The sequence below is a fragment of the Gymnoscopelus microlampas genome (genome assembly GCF_963454915.1).
Source record: "Gymnoscopelus microlampas genome assembly, chromosome: 14".
NCBI lineage: Eukaryota > Metazoa > Chordata > Actinopteri > Myctophiformes > Myctophidae > Gymnoscopelus > Gymnoscopelus microlampas.
The window spans coordinates 23,069,155-23,092,597 of NC_139951.1; the positions used below are offsets into that span (position 1 = coordinate 23,069,155).

At 39.9% G+C, this 23,443-nt stretch overlaps 2 protein-coding genes across 2 annotated transcripts; one reads left to right on the forward strand and one right to left on the reverse strand.

Moving 5' to 3' along the window:
• Positions 1–3,348: 3,348 nt before the first annotated feature.
• Positions 3,349–18,053, forward strand: LOC311060986 (SUMO-conjugating enzyme UBC9-B). The gene is made up of 7 exons (XM_084079438.1): positions 3,349–3,487; positions 6,946–7,021; positions 7,144–7,227; positions 11,546–11,618; positions 13,736–13,845; positions 14,741–14,820; positions 17,186–18,053. The coding sequence occupies exons 2-7, from the start codon at positions 6,956–6,958 to the stop codon at positions 17,247–17,249; spliced, it is 477 nt and encodes a 158-aa protein (XP_083935564.1). The 5' UTR covers positions 3,349–3,487; positions 6,946–6,955; the 3' UTR covers positions 17,250–18,053.
• Positions 18,054–18,109: 56 nt separating this feature from the next.
• On the reverse strand, positions 18,110–22,862 carry LOC311060975 (interleukin-21 receptor). Its single transcript, XM_084079415.1, has 8 exons — positions 22,724–22,862; positions 22,030–22,168; positions 21,278–21,471; positions 20,702–20,841; positions 19,994–20,153; positions 19,255–19,360; positions 18,991–19,069; positions 18,110–18,820 (listed from the first exon to the last, which is right to left on the reverse strand). Exons 1-8 carry the CDS (start codon positions 22,794–22,796, stop codon positions 18,359–18,361), a joined length of 1,353 nt encoding a protein of 450 aa, XP_083935541.1. The 5' UTR covers positions 22,797–22,862; the 3' UTR covers positions 18,110–18,358.
• Positions 22,863–23,443: the final 581 nt, after the last annotated feature.

The window sequence follows — 23,443 nt, forward strand, 5'->3', positions numbered from 1 at the left end:
AGGGGAACATGTTTTCTCTTTATTTCCAAGCAGAAATTATTTTACTATTGAAGGTTTGGGGATTGCAATTGTGTTTGAAAGCGGTGGTGAAGGAATATTTGTTCATATCCATAGGTTGTTGATGTAAATAATCTAAGACCAATATTGATATTTAACTCTTAAAAGAAACTGCACGTTTTGTACACTGTATAGAGAACACAACTTCAAATAGAAGTTGTTTATACTGGATCTTTAAAAGCTAGACATTTTTGACCATGTTAACTTCCGTTTTGCATTGTTTGTACAGGATTTTACGACCTATTGAGATTTGTAAGTTAGGATTAAAGTGTTTGGCGCTGAATATGGTTTCTTTCACTGACAACATGCCTGGAACATCTTTTGATATAAAATAACTATACCTTGGCTGGCTAAGAAGTTGACTGTTACGTACAAAAAAAAATATTTTTCCTGCAGTGTAATACATTCTTCAAAGCATTTTGAATTGTGTAGATTTCATACATTACAAGCACTGCAGTGGGAAGAACACTGTGCACAATGCTTTTAAGCCTGTAATGATAAGATGTGTAAATACTGCAATTTAGGACACTTTTTATAGAAAGTCATTTCAGGTTTGAAGCGTGATTTCGACTGGTTGGATATTTAATTCACAAAATAATCGTTTATAGTGCTGCCTTCCCAATGACCAAAATCCAATGTCTATGTATATTCTCCACATTGTTCTTCGTGTCAGGGATGAGTGTTTTTTTTTTTTTTGCTGGCACATGTACATATACAGACTTGTTAGTGACACACAAACCTCCTTTTACTCACAAATACACACTTGACTCAAAAACACAATTTTATATTGTTGGGGACAAAAGTATGGATGCATGTTTTATATATATACACACAAGGGCTTTTAAAGTGCAAAATCTGAGATCTGCAAAGAGGTTCAATCAAAGGAGAGTGAATTTCCTGCCAGAGCTAGGCTATGTTTACATTTGCTATAGTATTCTGAAGCCTTCCAAATATACTGTGTCTTGCACTCCCTTACACAACTTAACATAGTCTGACTTCTTTGACCACAGCAATGGCACCAAGCACTCACCACTCCACATGGGTAGAAAGAAACCCTTTTGACCAGTTGACTTGTTAATCTGTGTGAATTCACTCAATCCATTTCGTCAACCTCCAAGCGTTTCAGACAATCCTGTTTTCCCCTTTGTGGTAGTAGTCATGGTAATTTTAAATGATATAATTTAGCTCTGTCTGCTCAGAAGAAAGGCACCTATTTAGTGTCTCCATGAGCCCAGTTGCAATGAGATTTAAGTGTTTTGTATTTAGTTGGCTAAGTTATGCTGTTATTGTAACCGTATCATTTGATGTAGGCCTACTAAAGCTTTTTTAATTCCATGATTTCAGCAGCTATTACCTCCAGAAAGAGGTTGTTTCATTGAGCACTTGGCTTTGATCATCATTTCATTAAATTCATGAACTTATCAAATCTGTAGCCTAATATCTTGTAAGTGCCCAGTTTATTTTGATAAATCGTTAAATTCATTAACCAGACCACTGTAATGCATGATTGAAGATGGTCACACTTGTAATTGGAGGGAATGAATGAGTCTTCTCTCTGAATGAGTTATGTTGATAATAAGATTATCATATCACCACATAAATCACTTCTATATGATCTTATGCAATGTTTAAAATGTACAAAATAAGTGTGATGTTAATGGGATGGATCTATATGGTCTTGCATAAGATAAATCCAATAAAAAAAGTTTGTCTTTAACATGTGTACAAATGTGTTATATTTTCAGGAAACGCATTGTGGAGAAATGGGAAACTTATCAGATTGTTTTTGTTGAGTAGCTACTGCTGTGGAAGAAATGCACAGATAATCAGCTCAATTCTATTTGCTGGTATAGATAAAATCAGTTTAACATTTCTCAGTATTCTTTATAAAGAAATAAATGTATCTTATTGGAGAGGGGAACAACTAGGAGTAATGGTGATTCAAGTAATTTAGTTACAAGGACAATGTAGTTTTGGATAAAAACAATCAATATGCAGAGGTATATGTAATACATGCAGTAATAAATATAATGTCGAAGAGGAGGGCTTTCGTGGTACTAGTGGTAGAAAGAAACTTAAACGAATGGCGACCTCTTGTGGCATTTAACTCCTTCAAATGGTTTTCATGGCTTAGTCGGTTAAAAGATGCCTGTTTACATGTTATTGAAACTAAATAAATAAAATAAAAACTGTGGCTATAAACGTATTTATACTTTGCGAAATCTAAATAGCGAGTTTTACTTTTAAAAAAAAAGAAAAAAAGAGGGGTTGATGAAAAATATCTCCACTGTTAGCAATTGTGTCTGGCAAAGACACACAGAGAATGATTTAAAATGGTTTGGTTGAATTGGAATAATAAAATAAAATATTTTATGAATTTTAATACAACAACCAATTGCTGCGAACTGTACAGGCAGCTTTTGGGTTGTTACGGCAAAGGGGGCCTGTTATTTCGTCAGTACAAAGATGTTGGAAACGAGAAGATGGCTATACGTCTACTTGAGCCCTGGAATCAACTCGTTTTGCAGTTTTAGCTTGTGCGCCCAAGAATATTTCCCCGGAAATGGTTGGTCTTACCCATAAGCCTGTGAAATCGTATACCCATAAGCCTGTGAAATCGTATACAATTTGGCATGTTTCTTCAAATAAATACTGTATATTTTGTGTGGTGTGTCCAAACTTTATTCTGAACCATAGCGACTGCGGAGACTTGGCTACTCGATTCGGCATTCATGTTGGGGGACAATAACATTGCGGCGCCCAACCGGATACGGATATTAAGGGGATTCTAGAGTGGGCGTGGCTTAAACCAGATCACACCACTGAGTTCCCAACGAAAACGAGGCTTTAATTCCATCAGGCTAGGCTACTTGTCTTGAGGGTTAGTTAGAGGGGAGAACTCGCATGATCTGATCTGCACACTCAAAGATCGAAACGTCCAACTTGTTTGATACACTATTAAATAAAAAATAAAAATAAAACAAAAAATAAACATCATTTAAAAAATAATATACCTACTAGCCTAGCACATTTCTTATGACTATGTAAGGCCTAGCATGCCACTAAACTGTGAAAGACATCATTTTCTGTCTGGAGTTGCCAATGTATTTTTTTTCTCTTTCTTTCTTTTTAACTGCTGGGTAGTGCGTTGTTCTTGACCGATATAAACTAAAACATAATAGGGTGCGCATAAGACAATAATGTGATTGGACCCAAACTATGACAGCTCCAGAAACCGCTCATCGAACGCATTTAAGCGAAGGCGGAAGTAAACACCAGTGTACACTCTCGCTCTGCTAAACGTCTCTGATTTGAGTCGGAAGGAACGGGTGGCTTTTCAGGAGGGAAACTTTATCAGGTTTAACCCGATCACAGCGCGAATAATCCCAAGAACTTGATTACTTGAGCCATTGCTGCCATATACTGAAGGGTAAGAGCGAATTTGTAGCGATTCCAGTTTTTAATCTGGTCGATATACAAGGTTATTTAATCCGCTGTAGTTTGCGCCATTTTCGCTAGTTTGGTCAATGCGTAAATGTGCGCCTTTTTAGAGCTTGCGTTCTTTGTCCTGCTCTGTCCCGGGTGATCAAACGGTTCATGCACACAGCTCCTCTCTGGCGCTGGTGTTAATCTTAAGAAGCAAGTATCACGAATTAAAACTTTAACACCGTTCACTCTCTCATAACTGCATCTGTCGCCAAATCAAGTGAAAGTGCGCATTTTTGTGCTGCATCAGGCCGCTAACCGCGCGCCAGCCGCCTGCGAGGCAGCAGCGTTCTGGCGCACATGAGCTAGTTGGCTAGCTGGATAGCATGCTAATTTTAGCCCGGTGTACTAGAATGTGTTTACATCGATACATTACCACCGAGGGAAGCTAGCCGGTAACTGTATTGACATGCGGGCTGTCGCAACGACTGTTTGGGTTCGTAACTCCCGCAGACGCAATGCCCGTTGTTCAAAATGTTAAGTGTTTTAAAAAGCGTCTCTTGCGCAGATGATCATAACAGCTAACGTTCGGTAACTTGGTGGCTAAGAAGCCACCGGCCATCTAGTGTCAAGTTGTCATGTGGTTTCAGTCTGACGCTGTTTTGAGTATCTCAAGCTGCTGATTCAGTGTTTATCCACTTGAATGAACACTTGTGTAGCGTTTTTGTAGCCTTGTTATTATGACAAGTCTTTACGTCTACGGCGTTGTTGCCATAGAGATCATTAGCTGTGCTTGTGCAGGGACTAGTGTGGATGAATTAAGTTTGCATGAAGGCATTCTGACCATATTACCTGACCAACGGTATTTTGACCTAACTTATCTAAACCAAGAAGGAACCTGGAGCGGAATACATGATGTCAGTTACGCGTGTAGTCAAGTCCGACTGAGTTTCAATGCCACATATTGACCTCCAAAACACCAGCACCCTGTTCTGTTATCAATTACCTGACAAGTTCACCAGCCACATCCAAAATTAGCTGGAGTTAATATCGCACCCCAGTGCAGAAAATAAAGTAGGTTCCCCATTTCTGGTAGGAACTATGGACAAATTAAATGTATACATGGCAAACGTTATTCCAGAGGATCTACAATATTCTGGCAAATATACTGTCGAATAGGTTTGACAAATATTATTCTTTCATTCACTCCTTTTAGAATAAAACTATTCTTCCCTTATCTTGATGGTTGCAACAACCTAGCTGCAAGCAACTATTTGTAATATCTGTCATCTAGAGCAGTGATTGTCAACCGCGGTAGATGGTACAGTAAGTGTACCGTGGATACTTGCTAGGTGTACCGTGGGCTTTGAAGAACGTGTGAAACCAGCCCCTCGAGAACAATGGCGCGTCCATCAATCGATACGGCCGTCACCCGTTTCACACCCAGCCACGGCCGAGTCCTTTCAGTGCAGCGACCATCACCAGGAATGCAAATATGTTGCCACTGCAGCCTGTGTGTGTGTGACTGTGTGTGTGTGTGTGTGTGTGTGTGTGTGTGTGTGTGTGTGTGTGTGTGCACGCTCGTTGTGCGCGCACGCTCTTGTGCCTCGTTAAAAAAAAAGAATCCAGCAAACAGCTGGATTCTTATAAAGTAGTCCATTGAAGTAGATAGGGACAACACTTATTGTCGAGGTAAGCACAACATTTTAGATCCATTTTAGAGAGTTTAAAACTATCAATTCCAGTGGAGTTTGATGCTAGCAGTTAGCGCATAGCAATGACATATGGTACTTTTTTGCCTAGAATATTCATGAAAGGCAGAGTGACATGGTTTGTTTTTTGCCTTGAAAACAATGAAAGGCATACAATGTTGCTATATTCAGTGTTTCTAAAAAGGACTCAAGTTTCAAACAAAGACATTTGTACTGACTTAAAAAGTGTTTTTTTCATTCTAAAACAGTTTCACACTAAGACTATTGTGGCCAATCTTTCCTATATATATTTTTTAAAATCTTTCCTTTTTTTTCATCTTCTCCATTCATTGCACTGACCCAAGTTTATATATTTGTAGGCCAAAGACATTTTGTAATGTTCAAGGTTTCTTTATTACATCTTGTGTACATGAGAGTAAATATTATATATATATATATATATATATATATATATATATATATATATATATATATATATATATATATATATATATATATATACGCACCGTATATCTAGGTGTACCCTGGGATATTTTGGCTAAGCCAGGTGTACCTTGGCACCAAAAAGGTTGACAAACACTGATCTAGAGTTGCAATACCAACCCTTGACAGCCCAGAAAAGTCAGATCTGATTGTATTCTTGCCAGTATATTGTGTGTTTGTTTGTTTTTCTTGTTTGTTTGCTTGTCTGTTCTTTTGTTGTTGTTGCTTGTTGTTGTATTTTCTTGCCTATGATAGTTATTATCAGGTTAAAAGGGTAGGCACAATAAGCTAAGGCTTCAGCCTACACCTTTTTGGTCTTATGTTTTCAATGAATAACAAATGAATTGTATTCATTTGCTTTTAATGACCAAAATAACTACTACTATTAAACAACGTTAAACTCACAAACATTGCAGCTGTACGGAAAGTTCGATTATCCTCTTTGTATCTGCCAAGTTTTTGTTTCAAAAATCCACCATAGACATGTTATGAGCTACTTTCTGTCAATTAATTCCGTGCAGGTGATAATTTTTCTTAGTGTTGGAGTTTGGAAGCGCTTGTTTTCAACAACGCAATGTCCTGCTGCCTCCTGCATTATGTGCAATTTTGAAACAGGTGGTACGCCGGACCATTAAGTGATTTCCAACGAGTGCTTCCAGACACTTTGAGAAGAAAAATGATCACCTGCACAGAATGTATTGACAGAAAGTAGCTCATATGTCTATGGTGGATTTTTATGAATATAAAGATATTCATAAAGACATAAAGAGGATAATCCAAGCTTTCCATCCAGCTGCAATGTTGGTGAGTTTAACATTGTTTAATCAATCAGATCAGACTTTTCTGTTTGTATGAATGGGCTGTCAAGGGTAGCCTATTGCAACTCTGTGTGCCAGATATTATGGTGTCTAGGGCTATGGGGTAACGATGATCATTGATGATCAACTGAAAATACCTGAAATCAATCTCCTGCAGGCTTTAAAGGAGTAGTTCATCCCCAAAATAACTTATTTTCTATCAATTACACACCCCATGAAGCCTTGAATTCATGGAGATTTATAGTTTTGTCGCATTCCTAAGCCAATAATTTGATGACGGCGGAGTCTATCCCGTCTATCCAAGTCTACCCTGAGCAGCCACCCGGTCATCAAATTATTGGCTTAGGAATGCAACAAACTAAAACATCTCCATGAATTCATGGCTTCATGGCACCTGCCATTTTTTGGGTGAACTACTCCTTTTAAAAAAATCTCTCTTCCCATTGCAGGAGTCCAGAAATGTCTGGGATTGCATTGAGCCGGCTTGCCCAGGAGCGCAAAGCATGGCGTAAAGACCATCCCTTTGTAAGTAACAGCTCCTATCTGTCACAATTTTCCAGGCTTTTCTACAGCTTTTCATTAGACCGTGTGTAAGGTCTAATCCTTCACTGAACTTTCTCCTCTGACTGTTTGATACTCCTTCTCAGGGATTTGTTGCTGTTCCAACAAAGAATCCAGATGGAACCATGAACCTGATGAATTGGGAGTGTGCTATTCCTGGCAAGAAAGGGGTAAAAGGACTTTTATTTTCATTCTTGTACACATGAAGTCCGTACAGTGTCACTTTATTTTGGTGTAGTTAACTCTAAAGAATGATTTATACTTCAGCCACAGTGTTGTGTGACTTGTTGCTCTGCAAAAATACAAATTCTCAACTGAAAAGAGTGTTGACACAATGCATGTGCATGCCTATACTAATGGCTATACTAGGCTTCATAAAGATAAGATCGATTTTTCCCTGTGAGGAAATTAAGGTGTTCTAGCAGCAACAGCAGTAAGAACGGTGTAGGTACAGGAAAGGTTAAAGAGATCAGAATATGGTAGAAATATAATAGAATCTGACACTGGGCATTTGCACTTGGTCTGAGTTAGTTAACATTAGGGAACAAAATTAACACCTGCCAACCGCCAATGGTATGTGGATTTCTTCTTTGGATAATAAATTACGGAGACTAACCAGTCATTATGGTGTCTAAAACAAGTAGGAGTCTAAAGCGCTACTGTTTAAAACTGGTGCAGCCGCTTATGTACTTGACACAACACACACACGTGTGGGTGTGTGGACTTGTGTACGTACGTTCATTGCATGTGCTGCGCGTTCAACTCACAACCACTCAAGCGGTTAAATTCAAGCGCTCTCACTGTGAAAGTGTCCTTAAATGACTGCACCCCACTCTCACTGAAAACATTTTACTGAGGGGATGCAGATTTTTCTTTCTCACACACACATACACACACACCCATACACACATAGCCTGGCATTGTTGGGTTCACAAATAACACACACCGTATTTCTGTGTAATCATCAATCTCATCATTTTCATTGATGTACTTCAGAGCAGCTGATAGTGTTTGAGGATGGTTCTGAAAAAGTTGAGGGGTGTGTACACATTGAATTGCAGTTTGCTCTGTTACTAATAGGGTTGAGTACCAAATTCTGTACTTTTAGTGGTACCGACCGAATCACGTCGGTTACTACCGAGTACCGGTTCACTTAAAAATGAACTGTACCACGTTTCGGTACTCTTGAGCGCATCTTGAAAGAAAGCGAGCGGACAAAATTTGTAAACGAGGGAACATGAACGCAACCATCTCAATTTAATGATGGGGAAAGTAAACAAACATGCATGGCCAGCCGAAAGCGCTCTGAAGTGCCCCAAGATGGGCAGAAGGATTATCTGCTGTTGCAACTTTATCTGCTATTGCAACGCGGACACTAAAAAACGCGGGCACTCGGGCAACAGCAAGTAAGTCACCTTGCCCCAACAACAACTCCAAACATGTCCACTGTTGGAGCATCACAAATTGCATGCAAATGTCTGTTTAGAGCCGCGGTGATTAATCGCTCATTGCTTAACAAAAGAAAAAAAAAGATGGGGTGGGTAAATGGGCAATTCATGACCTCAACACCTCAGTAGGCTACACAAACATGAGTCACCAAAAAAGTTCTGTCCCCTAGCATTTGAGAGGGATTTAACATAAAGTTTGAACTATATTAAATTATAGCCATTTTCAAGTGCAAGCCCTGTTGCCTCATGCTGTAGTGTAGACTATAATCGATGGAAGAGGACGCAGGCTTTTGTTTGCACTTGTTTGAACATTATTTGAGTTAACGTTTGCTGTCGCAATTTTGAAATGACTCAATAATTTGTGCAGGACGACATGTTCGCATCTATCTGCCTGTAATGCTGTCAAACCTACTGTGCCTCTTTGATCATTAATACTTTGTATCTGCAATAGCTAGGTCTACCTCTTGTGATCATCTTTGTAATGAAAACCATACATTGCTAGTAGCTGCATATTGTAGCCTATTTTATCACCTTTCTTGTATTACGGTGCAATGGCTATTTCTCAATAGACATAGGCCTGTCGGCCTGTGTTTAACTGAACATTTGTTATTACGGTGTGTAAATTGCCCCCCAAAAACTTTTAAGTACCGATTTTGGTAACTTATCGAATTCCAGATACCGGCCGGTACCATATCAATTCGAAGGTGAGCGGTACTCATCCCTAGTTACTAAATGAAAAATGTTCTAACCTGGTAAAGCTGCAGCTGCTTTATCATATCAGTATTATCAAGCCATGCCCCAGACCCCTCAACAGGGGCTTGATTTCAGAATTGTCACCTTTTTCACAAACAACACACAATTATGCAGTGTCATTGAAAATGGCATATTATCTAGACCCTCCAGAAAATCGCATAATCAGCAAAATGCCGCATAATTATGCGGGGGTAATGATTTTTCAAAAAGGCCGCATCACATTGCATAATATGCGCATCGCATCCCATAGCATCGCATAATATGCACATAGCATCGCATAATATTTATTATTATTATAATATTTGATATTTATTATATTTCGCAACTTTTTAGCCCGAATAATCAAGGATTTTTGCCCGTGTTTTTCTGGAGGGTCTAATTATCATTTTTGGCCAGTGAAAAATCTGCTTAACCCGGTCCTTAACCCCAAAATGTTTATTCCCTGTATAAATAGTACTAGAGGTGCTCACTCTTCCTGTATCCGTATAAACTAGGGGTATCACAATATATCGTCCCATGATATATCGCAATATTAAAATGTGACGAAGTGGATTGTTGGGACGTCATACTGTATCCCAATATTTTTAAATATTTTTATTTGGTTTCTTTTTTATTGGGCTGGTGAAAGTTACAGGAGTTCTTACTGTATGGTCCATCAAGAGGTAGAAAAAATATTGATAGAAATATTGTATCTATCGTGAGCCCAATATTGTGTATCATGAAATGTATGTATCGAGACACCCCTAGTATAAACTATCACCAGTGAATATGCATGAATACACATTATCACCTATGAATGGGTATTGCGTACAGTGGATGTGACTATATGTGCAGTGTCAGTGGGTATCGATAATGGTAAGTGAAGTAAGTAGATGGGATAGGATTGACCTTTATTGATCCCTCAAGGGAAATGTAGCTGCCTTGGAGTTAAACGGTCACGACAAATAACAGTTAATGAAAAAACTAGTTGGCTAATGCAAAAAATTAGGCCAGCTAGGCCAAGTACGTAAAAAAAAGTGCAGTCTATCAACCTTGAAGCAGTTGATAGTTATCCATAACAGGCATCTGTCATGGTTCTGTAGTGTACATCCTAGTAGTCCATGTGCAAATGTGCCAGAGTCACGCAGGAGTCAATCCAAGAACAGGACAGAACATATGGGGATCAGGCTTTGTTGTGGAGAGCCTGATGGCTACTGGCACGAAGTTGCTTTGTGTTGTACCAGGGGATGATGAGTCTGGCTGAATGTGCTCCTCATCCCCACTAGCACATCATGCTTGTCTGACTTCATTAGGGGTGGGACAAAAAATCAATACTGCGATAAATAGTTGTACATCTCATGCGATTTGTTATCAATACAATGGTGCGCCAAGTATCTATTTATGTTAGTCTGGCAGTCCCACGCTGGTCTGTTGTCCAGACAGAGGCTGAGTAAAGACATGCATAAACACCTGACGTGCATGCATAACGCACGTCTTTGATCAGGATTTGATTGGCGTTCACTGCGTGATGTTGCGCTGCGCCAGAGTTGTTTGATCAATAGCAACAGCAGAATAAGCTGGGTTTTCTTTCAAGGCCGCAACCCAAATAATCTGCTGCGCTGCTCATCCTACAAATGTATGTTCCTTACAAATGGCGCACTATTTAAAAGGGAAATGAACAGGCTTTCCAACTGTATAAAAGTTATTGCAAATAAGCATGGGAAGAAGCAGGGATATAATCTACCAAACACACATTTCCAAACTTTTTAAAATTGGGAGGTTTACATTCACTTAGGGACAGTTACAATTGTGTTTTGAGATAGTTCTGGGATGGTGGTGGAAAAGGTTAGTTCTGGAGCCCTGACTGGAACCAAGAACTTAGAGTAACACATGGTGTGTGTGTGTGTGTGTGTGTGTGTGTGTGTGTGTGTGTGTGTGTGTGTGTGTGTGTGTGTGTGTGTTAAAGAGGCACTATGCAATTTGTTGTACATTGTTTCATGTACTTCTGACTTCTGTGAATACATACGTGATTCCTACTTTTTGCCTTTTTATTTGTACAATCATAACAAACAACCGCTGAGAGTGGGCTGGTACCACAAAACAAAAACTGTTGTGACGATAACGTTCTTGACTGACAGACTACCTAAAAAGACATCTATAATATTATTGTCACATTCACTTGTATTTTAATACATTTCTCAAGTTCTTGAAAGGGATTGCTTTATGTTGAATGGTGTCTTGCATTTTTATTTATGTAAAAGTATGAATCATTGACATTTCCCATTTTGTTTACTTTTTCCAAATTCAGACCCCATGGGAAGGAGGCCTGTTCAAACTGCGCATGTTGTTCAAGGATGACTACCCCTCCTCGCCCCCAAAATGTGAGTAGCGGTGTCTGAAACGTGTTTAGTGCGTACACAAGCCCTCAGTAGATGCTATCCTTGCTTACACTACTGTAAATGTTCCTATAACTCCTCACCCACGTTGTGGGTAATGCACGCTAACACACACAGGCACACAGTCTTGGAGAGCAGTGTAACGGGATGGGTTGGTGCTTGTATGTAAAGTTCTCCAAATTTATATTTTTTTATGAGCAACATAACGTTTCTAATATAAATTAAAAATATCAAAATGTGGGGCAGCGCTATTGCCTCACAGCTAGAAGGTCCTGGGTTCGATTCCCGCCGGGGGAGCTGGGGGCGTGCTGGTGACGTCTTCTCCTCCGTGTCATCAGCGCCCATACCCTGGGTGGGGTTGGCGAAAGGGCCTACTCTGTGTGGAGTTTGCATGTTCTCCCCATGTCTCCTAGGGTAGTTGGTACCCTCACAAAAACATGTTGTAATCCTGGTCGCTATACCGCCTCCCCCATGACAGCCGGGGAGCCTGATGGAGGGGAAGGGAACTGGTTGGAATAACGTGTTCCTTCCACGCGCTACGTCCTACCAGGGAAACTCCCCCCTGTCAGGTGACAAGAAGGTCAGTTGGCTCAAATGCATTGAAGGAGGCATGAGCTCGGCCCTGGGCTCCTTAGGCTGTGGGCGGAGTGTAGCGCCCAGGATCACTTAGAAAATTCCCACCGGGTGAAAAAAAGGTTACAAAATCGTGGGATAAAAAAAAATCTGAAAATTGTGAAGGAAAATAAAATCTGCCTAAATTTGTTCTTAATTATTATTATAACTTTCTTTTCATCTACACTCGACTCATGATTCCACAAACAATAGACCCAGGTGGGTCATGAATCATGATGAGTAATTATAGACGTCCACAACTTGCGCAACAGGTTTATCCCAGCAGGGGGAGACACGATCACATAATGGAGTTAACAAGGACAATATTATGTGTGTGGGTGTGTATGTCTCAATGCCCATGTAATGTATTTCACTGGTGTTGGTTATGACTATTAAAATGCCTAGCCACCGATGACTTATCATCCACCGATGACTTATCATCATGACTAAGAATGGACCACTTAAGTTCACAAATCCTCGTTTTTAATCCATCATTTTGTTTTCTCAACATAATATGAATTCCATGGGCATTTTAAATCACAACTTGTTAATCAGTGCAGACTCTAGCATACAAACAAGGTTGTATTGTATTTCATTCCCCACTTTATAACATGTTTTGACAGGGGTCTGTGTGGGCCAGACAATTGGCTCCGGCGGCCACTTGGCCTGCTGGCCACCTACTATACATCAGAATTATTTTTAATGCTGGTGAATGATATCTGCTGAATTGTAGAAAAGTTTTTCTATCAGTTTACTTCCTGAAGTATATCTCCAGTATGTTTCACCAAAACATCCCAAAGCAAATTGTATTCCAGATCATGACAATGTGAATGTGATGGATGCCATTCTTGAATAAAAAAAATAGTGAGCATTATTTTGAGCATATTTTCAGAAGATATTTAGTGTAGAGCGTAAACAGGAGGAGGGCTAGTATAGAGCTCCAATAAATAGGTAAATATTGAGTGTTATCCTGGCCTTCTTTGCCATAATTAAAGACTAGAACGTAACATGTCCATAAATATTATGATCATATCACCAGCACTGATGCTTCAGCGTAGCGAAATGGCATGTCTTATTTCAGGGTAGAGTTCAAAAACAGAAGTCAAATGCATCTAGCAAATGGTCGTGGGATTGTGTGGTTTCTTAAAACTTGTGTGAACTAGTCCATACCCGGTCGACGCATCCGTGGGGGGATATGCGCACATGATCTGGCAATCCGTAACCATGGCGACATAAAAACGCGAATAAACAGCTGAGATTTGGTGAAATCGAAAAACGGGCTTCGCTGTTAGGTGCACATGGTAATGGTCAATAGCTGTGTGCAATTTCGGATCAATTGCTCCAGCCGCTGAGGAGAACCGGGCAGAGCAATTTTGGCCTCACCACCGTCCATGACACCGTGACAGAGGTTTGTCAAATTATAGGAGGATTGTACAACACATCCTGATCCATTATGAAATATAATGTTTACACATTTCCTTGTGTTGCAGGTAAATTTGAGCCTCCACTCTTCCATCCAAATGTATATCCGTCAGGCACAGTATGCCTATCTATTCTAGAGGAGGACAAGGATTGGAGACCCGCCATCACAATAAAGCAGGTCAGGATTGCAAACTTTTTTAAAATGTATTCTATTTAAGGGTAGTGGGTATTTAGCCCCAGTATTGATGGGGATTTGATCTAATTCCAGCCAGGTTGCCCCTAGTTCCAGAGGCAATGATCTTTATCCTGTTATTATCAATTGACTCGGGAATGCCAACAATTCCTGATACTCTATATTCAGCTCAATGTTTGAGATTTTCTATAGAAGCTACAGTAGCAGTAACACTAGATGTAGTTTTTTTTTGGCATTGGCTTGTATTGCGTGTGAATGTATGTGCAGTATCTGTATCATAATGTGCACAAAGGTAACACAACCACTGAGATGACCAGAAACTAAAGCTGTCAAGATTTAGTTCAACTAAATACACCACTACACAGCTGAAAGCACAGAGGGGATACAGTCCTTACTCAGAATTTCTTTGAAATCCTGTTTATTAAATGATGAAAGGTACTGATCCCTGAAAGTGTGACAGGTCTGACATTAGCTGAGTCAGGGCTCGAGCTTAGGGACCTCTTGTCCTCCTGGGACAGATAAAAATAGTATTGGGGGCACCTGATAGCTGAGTGGTTAAAGGCGCAAACCTCCCAACTCACTCTCCATGTTTCCCGTCTCTCTACACTGTATCTGTCAACAAAGTCCAGGAAAGCCCGAAAAAAATAAAAGGATCAGTATCACCCTGGCAGTTAAGACAGTTGACATTGAATCCAGGAAGCCACTGGGCTTGCCACACTGTTTGAGAAACCTTACATTATATCGCATGTGTAGCCCTGTGTAGACCATACATTGTAGCCCTGTGTAGACCGTACATTCATTGTATCCCATAGGTAGCCCTGCGTAGACCCATTCACAATTTTTGAGCTTGGATTGATTTGTTTGTTCATTGATCTTGCAGATCCTATTAGGCATCCAGGAACTTCTAAATGAGCCAAATATCCAGGATCCTGCTCAAGCAGAGGCATACACAATTTACTGGTGAGTGATATTGATGACATTGTGTGTGGAGAGTGATTGGGGTCAACGAAGTGCATTTACCCTCGAAAGCTGAGCCTGTTTCACACAGGAAGCTCCTACACAAATCTAAAAATGTTTTTGTTGTGTACATTAAGTTCTCAGTGGCCACGACTGATCTCACTCATTCCATTCAAGCCAGCATGGCTTCTTTGAAAGCATGTTGCACACCGAGAATAGCAGATCTACAAGCTCACAACACGTTGTGCTGCGACGTGTTGTGAGCTTGTAGATTTTCGGCTATTAGTTATTTTATATGGTTGAAATGGTCAAACTAGCAATAGAATACATGTTTAGAAGCAACTTCCGTAAACATGAATGGTCTCAGAAATGTCATAAAAGCAAAGGTGGTCAAAGCCTCAATCTGTGATTTCTTCAACTGGTTGGATGTATGTAGAACAGCAGCAACATAGGTTTAGAATGATAGTACCTAAACATCATTACATTTTCAGTCATGAGATTGTATTTTGCTTTATTCCATGCATTTTCATTCAAATTAACACATTGAGTGCCAAAAACGGTCCGGACCGTTTTTCATAATCCAAACGAGGAGTGCCAAAAACGATTATGACCGTTTTTGAAAAGAAATATTTAAAAAAAAAAAGCACCAGGAGATATCATTTTTCGAAGATTTAGACTCCAATCCACTTCCTGGTTAACTTATGACTTCAAAAGCCTGTATCTCTGCTCCTGTGTACTTTTTTTTTTTTTTTGACTATTTTCGACTATTTTCAACTGGCTGCAACTATGGAACGGATTACCTAATGTTTTTAATTTTTTCCCCCCGATTGTACGAGACCCCCGTGTGTGTAATGAAGGGATCACCGTGAGGACGGTGATCACTGAAAATATTTTGTGACTACTTGAAAAAGGTTCAAAAATTGTTAAAAATCCAGGCACTGACTTTACCCCGTTTTAAAAAAAACCCTGGCACTCAATGGGTTAAGTAATTTATAAACAAACGGACATGGGGGTGAATGTTGTCATCTTGCCTCTATGAATTCCTTAGTATCAGAGGGTTTGACCATGCACATTTCTTACTGTAGGGTGCACAACTTTATAACAAATTAGAATTGTATTTAAACATTTGGAACGCATATAATAAACTTTATTTGTATAGTATTTTCAAAAACAATGAAATCATAAAGAGGACACAGCTTATCTGATTCCACAAGGAAGGTTACAATTGCAGAGCCCTTATGGCAAATGCCCTTTTGCCCTCTTGTTACAATCCTTGCCCTGGGGACCAAGCGCAACAGCTGGTCTGCAGATCTGAGAGTTGGCTGAAAAGTGGCTTAAGAAGATAAAGCTTTAATGATGAGTGGTGGAATTTGGTGGATATAGTACTATATTGCCTAGGATACATTTTGGGTGTAGTATTCCATTAATATGCCTTACTGATTAGTCAGACAATTTGGATGTTTTTCCAAAGACATCTGGAACAATTGCTGCACATGAATATACAAACCTGTTGATATACAGTCCCAAAGGTAGAAGAGACCGTTGTCCATTAAAGCTCAGTCAGACGGATTAAGAATGATTAATGACCCTGCTTCACTCTGAGGAAGACGCAAGTCGAAACCTGCGAAATAATAAATACGTGCAGACCAGCTGAGTGCTCCAGTATTGTATTTGGGCAGACTCTCCTGAAGTGCCCAGGTATTATTCTCTTGGATTAAGAATGAGTTTTTTTTTTAAATGAAGGATCTCCATTAGTCTACACCGTAGTGGAGACTATTCTTCCTGGGGTCCAGGCAAAAATCTCACTATGAATCATATAAAATGCATTCATGATTGTGTCATTTTTGCAAAACGGGCCCCTCCCGCAAACTTTAAAAGACTATTGTAGGCAATCGGAATGGAATCTAAAAAATGTGAAATATAAATCTCGATCTGATGACTTCAGAGATCATGTCAACTGATTTCATGTGAGCTTGTATAGGGAGTTGCATCATGATCCAAGGATTGCAGAGAGAAAATAATTTTGATGGCATAACCTACGGTTCAAGCATTGTAGGCCAAAACGTGAATTGTCCTGTTATAGAGCCACCTTCAGGCCAACCCTAACCCTTTTTGGGGCAGATGTTCTTCCTTCTACTGGGAGTGTGTGTGCAAAAGTTTAGATTTAGCTGTTCAGTCACAGATATACGGAGGGACAGACGAATTCACAGGAGCGAAAACATACTCCCTCGCCTCCGGCCATTCCAGCCTCCTAGAATATAATTAGTTAAACTTACTTAAAAAAGCTAGAATTTGTTGACTTTTTATATTTTTGTAAATGTAACGATATTTCTTGTGGTTCACCTAATTTTCTTTGTTTTTCTTGCAGCCAAAACAGAGTAGAATACGAAAAAAGAGTTCGAGCACAGGCCAAAAAATTCTCCCCCTCGTAAGGAGGGCGAAGACTCCGCTCCACTCCGCTACGGCAGAAGGAATGGGTTAAAAACAAGGATCACCTCCCCGCTCTCAGTCTCTCAATGAATGTGCTCCTCTCACATCAGGACTCGCCTAAGGACTTCTATTTAAAACTCCACACACATTCTGTGCCATCCGCTCTCCTCTGACTGCCCCGTTTTGTTTGTTTTTGTTTGTTTTTTTTGTTCAATTTGTTTATGTTCTTAATTGGTTGGCACGTAATGTTGGGAGGGGGTGGGTGCACCTAGCACCCTGGTCATTTCCTTTTTTAAGCTGTTGAATTAATTGTCTTACGTGGTGCGAGGGACACAGCAGCTCGGTACCAGTTTTCAACAACTCTCCATACAAAGCTGATCTGTCATCAGTGTTCGAGGAATTAAAATGTTTGTCTGTTTTTTGTTTTGGTCTCTCACAGGGTCTATTCCTTAAGTTCCCCCTGTATTTTCCATGATTTTAATGTACAATTTGCTATTACTTCATTGTCAGTATTTCAACTGCTGTATAATGAATGGCACTTTTATACTGTTCTATTTCACTTAGTGTCTCTAGATGGCTCTGTCTGATTATCTTTATGCAGGTTTTCTATTCAGCATGCTGTAATATATGATAGATTCTGCTGCCTTGGCTGTCTCTTTTGTTATTTAGAGTGTTTGCTATGGGGGAGAAAAGAAAATGGCCACGTTGACTGAGGCAGGTAGGCTTTCTTCTGTACCAACCTTTTTGTTTATATGGTGCTTTTGTTCATGTATGTGTTGGAGTAAATAAACTGTTTCTACAAAGCTCTTCTTTCGATTTTATTCACTTAAAGCAATTAACCAAACCAGAAAATGTATGTACGTACATACAGAAAATATTGTACTCATTGCTCATGCATTGCTCAGTGAATTGTCATATATTTTCACCAACAGTGTTAAGCAAAAGCATTCTTGAGCCGCTATACATCAGTGATCACTTGTTGCTGCCCCTGATGTATTCCAAATGCCTCAGTTGGCGCAACAATATATGTGCCATGCAAAGCTCTATAGTATGTGTCATACCACTACAAAAATAGGCTACATACCAATTAAACGCCATGTCAGCTACATAATTATACATCGGGATCAGAAATTAATCCAGTCATGCTGACATACTGATTCTGATCGTTTGAGATATCCCTGCTGATGCACTGAACAGCACCTGGCGTATGGAAGGCTCTCAGTGTGTCGGCCAACGTGCAGTAGTTGCTGTTGTACCAGGAAGCGTCCCTGTCCACTGTGTCCAGGGAGGTGGCACTGCAGAGTGAGCACCTCGAGTCTCGCTCCACAATACCCACTGGCTTCTTCTGAGAGGACGGTGGAGGTGGTGGTGCAGTAGTCACGGCATAAGGGAAACCCAGTAGAGCGGCATCAGAATCTGGGAGAGTTATGTTGCAGTACAGGCCCTCCTGAATGGTCTGGTGAGTCTCTGAGGCGCTGTCTTCTTCCTGTGTGTGCTTGATCAAGGTGTCAATTTGGAGGGTCTCCTCTACCTTCAGCAGGCCTGTGTCATTGCTCGGTGTCACCACCCAGCTCTAGATTAACAAATTGTTCAGGCAGGTAAGCTTGACTATTCACACAGCAGCCATTTTGCCTGTAGGTTATTATAATCAATCATCCCCTCCCCCTGTGTGCTGTGAGATCATGGTCAATTTAATTACATTGTGTTCAGTGCATTGCATGCGAGAGGTCCTTTAAGCCATACCTTGAAATCTCCCTGGCATTCACTGTACAATGATTGGAAGTAGGGTGCTGGAGTTGGGATGACTGCGCGTAGCCTTGCCCTGCAAATATTTAGATTTGGTAAGGATCAGTGTTTCGTGTGTGTGTGTGTGTGTGTGTGTGTGTGTGTGTGTGTGTGTGTGTGTGTGAGAGAGAGAGAGACAGAGAGGGAGAGAAATTGCATAGCTGATAATTGATCCAGTCTGGTGTATGAATTGAAGTGTTGAAAGCTGTAGTAGGAACTTACTTCATAAGAGGGGCAAGGCCCAAAAATAGCAATAGCAGTGGTGCCAGCACACATAAGGAGATGATCACATTCTTATCCAGTTGAGGAATGATGGTATTTGCTGGGTCTGTATTTAAGAGCATGAAAACAAAGCTGAAAAGTGAAATGCCAAATGGTATGGCCTAATTTCATGAGTAAAATATTCAGTGTGATGTTTAGTGTGATAACTAAATATGTGATCAATATAGTGTCCTGAGTCAGTGGCATGGTCATGGTCATGGTTTATAGATATACATAGTTGTAGCCTCATCTGATTTCTTTCAAAATGAGAAGGCCAAAGAAAAGTGCAGATGAATAAAATGTCAGAACTGGAGGACGATGTACCCTTCGCAGTAGGACCTGTCTTTTGCAACACATTTTCACCCCAACACTCATCACATGTGATCACCCAACTTGTCATGGGTGATCATATTTGATGAGTTGGGTTATGCCACAGGCATAACGTGGACATAGACTCGACATTAAAAACGCCTTTAAAAAGATTGAAAACGAGTAATAAAAAAAAAAACACTGAACAAGGCAGGCATCCATTCAGAGGTGGGCTTGAGCCCCTTAAGGCACACCAATGTGAGGCATAACGGTGATCGGTGCGAAGCCCACTTCTGCTGACAGTGTCGTTCTAGTTGTATACTGATAGGGTGTGAATTGGCCTGTCTGATCATTCTGTCATCATCAGCATCGGGCACCAAAAGCAACTTACCAACAGGCTGTGTTTTCCAGTAGACCTCAGCTGACCATTCACTCCATTGTCCTCTGTGGAAGGCTTGGTTGGGACTGGACCGGACCTTAACAGTATACTCCGTGTCAGGTGCAAAATTGAGGTTATTCACAGAGAAGCTTGTATTGTGTGTTATTTCAACCTGGAAGAAAAAGAAAACAAGACTGAGATCCAGCCATACAGTACATTGGCTGAATAGCACTATACAGTATGGGGTCTCCAAAATCTAGTTCATCCTGAAATAGGTCTATTAGATTCTAACAATAATGATAATCTAATATATGACGTTAGAGGAAAGGCCATGGTGTCACCAAGTTCATTAGGGTTCATTCCCCATGGTACATGAAGGTGCACAGCAGATTTTAAGTCAATCCAGCCAGTAGTTTTAGAGATATGTTGGGGACCAAAGTGGTGGATGGACGGACGGGCCGCCACTGCCTTTACTATTAAGTAAGCCTCTCAACCTACTTACTTAGTTACTTGTGGGACTAAAGAAAGAAATGGAGTGAAAGGGCTGAAACCTGACATTTCTTTCCACACTGTAGAATGGATTAAATTACCTAAAATGAATGGGTTAAATAAAGGGTAAGTTTAAATTGGTTTGTTCAGTCCAATGTAATAAGACTCATAGGGAGCCAGAAAAGCGGGATGGTAAATTGGTTATCAGAACATTTCTGTTGGAATTCTTACTTTATCTTTGTGGTCTCTGTTATAAAAATGAAGTTGATACATCAGCTTCTTGATTAGGTATTCTTCCTCATAGCCGCTCCTCCAGCTGAAGAGGTATTGACTGGTGTTCCAGATGAGACAGCATGGTGCATTTGGTGTAACTGAGAATTGAGACGGCAAATAGATCAAAGAATGGTAACATTGATTGTACAGAATACAGATACAGTATTCAGAGACTTTTTAAAATTGATGGCAAACCTTGGATAAATAGGTTGAAACATCGGAAAATATACTACGTACTACATATTGTATGTGCCTTTGTCAAGCCTATTTCTTTTCTTTTTTTAAATATGTTTTTACTAGCTTTCCTACCTCTATTTGGATAGTACAGTGTAGTGACAGGAAACTGGGAGAGAAAGCCCTTCAATACCCTCCAAAACCTTTACTCAATTTCATGATTGTTCTTTATGTTGGTGTTTCATTTGAGAAAAAAAAAGATGGGAAAAAAGGAAATCTATAAGGGTGGATGTGTGCGTGTGTGCGTGTGCGCATGTGTGTGCGTGAAAGAGAGATAGAGAAGTCGGAACAGTAACGTACTGTTTTTTGCTGGCATGTATTTGGCATCGAGCACCTCACAGTTTTCAGACACATTATGTCTGATTTGACAAAGAGAGATTTCAAAGACGTGCGTCTCTGAGAAGTAACTGTAATACTCATCATCATCGTTGGTTTTGTTAAATGAGCAGTTATAATGTCCGTCTGTCTTCCTCAGTTGGCACACATACTTCTCCCTGCACAGTAATGGATGAAGTATACTCACATTTGTTACTTAAGAAAAGTATCAATACTGCAATATAGAAATATTCTGTTACAAGTAAAAGTATTATATTCAAAATTTACTTGAGTAAAAGTATGAAAGTATTGGCATGAAAATATAATTAAAGAACCAAAAGTGAAAGTTCTCATTATTCAGATGTATTCAAATCTTTTTTTAAATAGCAGATCTACTCGCGCATCGTGTTGAGGTGTGTGTATTTTCAAATAGCCAAAGTATATATTGGGCTTAAGTGATTAATGTATGTTTTGTAATAATGATACAAATGTACAAAGTAACTAGTAACTAAAGTTTTCAAATAATTGTAGTGGAGTAAAAAGTACAGTAGTATTTGCCTCTGAGCTGAAGTGGAGTGGAAGTAAAAGTACTGAAAATTGGAAATACTCCAGTAAAGTAAAAACACCTCAAAAGTGATCAGGGAGAGACAAAGTAGCAACATGACCAACCAACATGATCTCATAGTAAACACCATTGAAATGTATGATTCTCAAGTAGGAAAGGGGTAATGTCTCACTCTCTATAATCTCTAGGCAGGTAAAGGCGCCTAAATAACAGTCCGTAGCCGTCCAGAGGGGCATCTGTTGGTGTGATGGCCAGGGAACAGTACACGGTCAATAGATAATCATTCACGCAGCGAAGGTTACGCTTCACCCCTAGAAATAATAACAAGAACACAAATATTCCGACATCACTCAATTTGTGCTAAATCAGAAAGAAAGTGTGGCAAACCTGTGGCACCATTCCTTTGTAAAATTATTTAACTAGAATAGGGAAAATAAACGGTCCATCAGGGATTTTCAAACTGTTTTAACCCAAGCATTACAGTGGTTCTCAAACTTTTTCATGTCAAGGATGCCCAAATTAAGTATTTGTCCGTGGACCCCCGTCAGAAAATATTTTTTGCCAGGGACCCCCATTTAAGATTTGTGTTAACATTTTTCAAATATATATTTTTATATATTCTTTCAAGATTTCGATGATCTACAAGCTCACAATGCATGGCTGTAACCTGCAAAATACATGCATTACCAATCTGCAAATTACTGTGCAACAATTACTTATTATGCACTGACACTGAAGTTATGAACCAGTCGTGAGTAAACACAATATCTTTCTATAAAATTAGCTCATCCTCCATAAAGCTGTCAGAACTTCTTGCAATTGTGTTGCACTTCAAATCAGGAATAACACGCAGGATATTAAATAACCTGGGATCGTAGGGTTTCCATGCAGATAGACGACGTTGGCACACATCAGAAGGAAGGCGATAGGGAGCGTCATACTTCAGCCTCTGTGGGGGGTGACCTGATTAATCATCTCAAGGCAGCAGACACATCATCCCAGGCCTCTCTGACCCCATTTGAATCATGTTGGCCTGTGTATCAAACCAAATACCCTTCATGACAAGCACGTGAAGTGGGAGGTATCAGAGAGATGCTTCATACTGATAGCTGTCACTCAGTGGTTCGGAGAGGATGTGCTTTTTGTGAGCAGGCAGTTGTAAATAGGATCTGTAGCCTGCTGAGGGTTAGACTGCTATTAAGGGTCAAGTAACACAAAAAATAAGTTTGGGGTATCAGGTTTAGATACTTTTATAATAAGTCATCCATTTTATATAAAATAAAACCTCTGCTTTGTTTAATTAATTTACCAGTGTTCAACTTTGCACATAGTCTGTCATTATTGTGTGACAGTGTGGTTACATTTTGGTGTACATACACAATTAATACCTCAGGGCGATATGTAAACCCTTCTCCTAGTATAACTCTCGTGCCTCTTCAAAAGAGCTTAACTCTGAAAAACGTGACTAAATGATATACTCTGTGGATAGATTTCACTATTTGAAGTACCGGTATATGTATTTTAGGAAGGCAATGGGACCTGTGGTGGGTGTTCTATATAAGATTGTGACCTGTTTTCAATGTCTT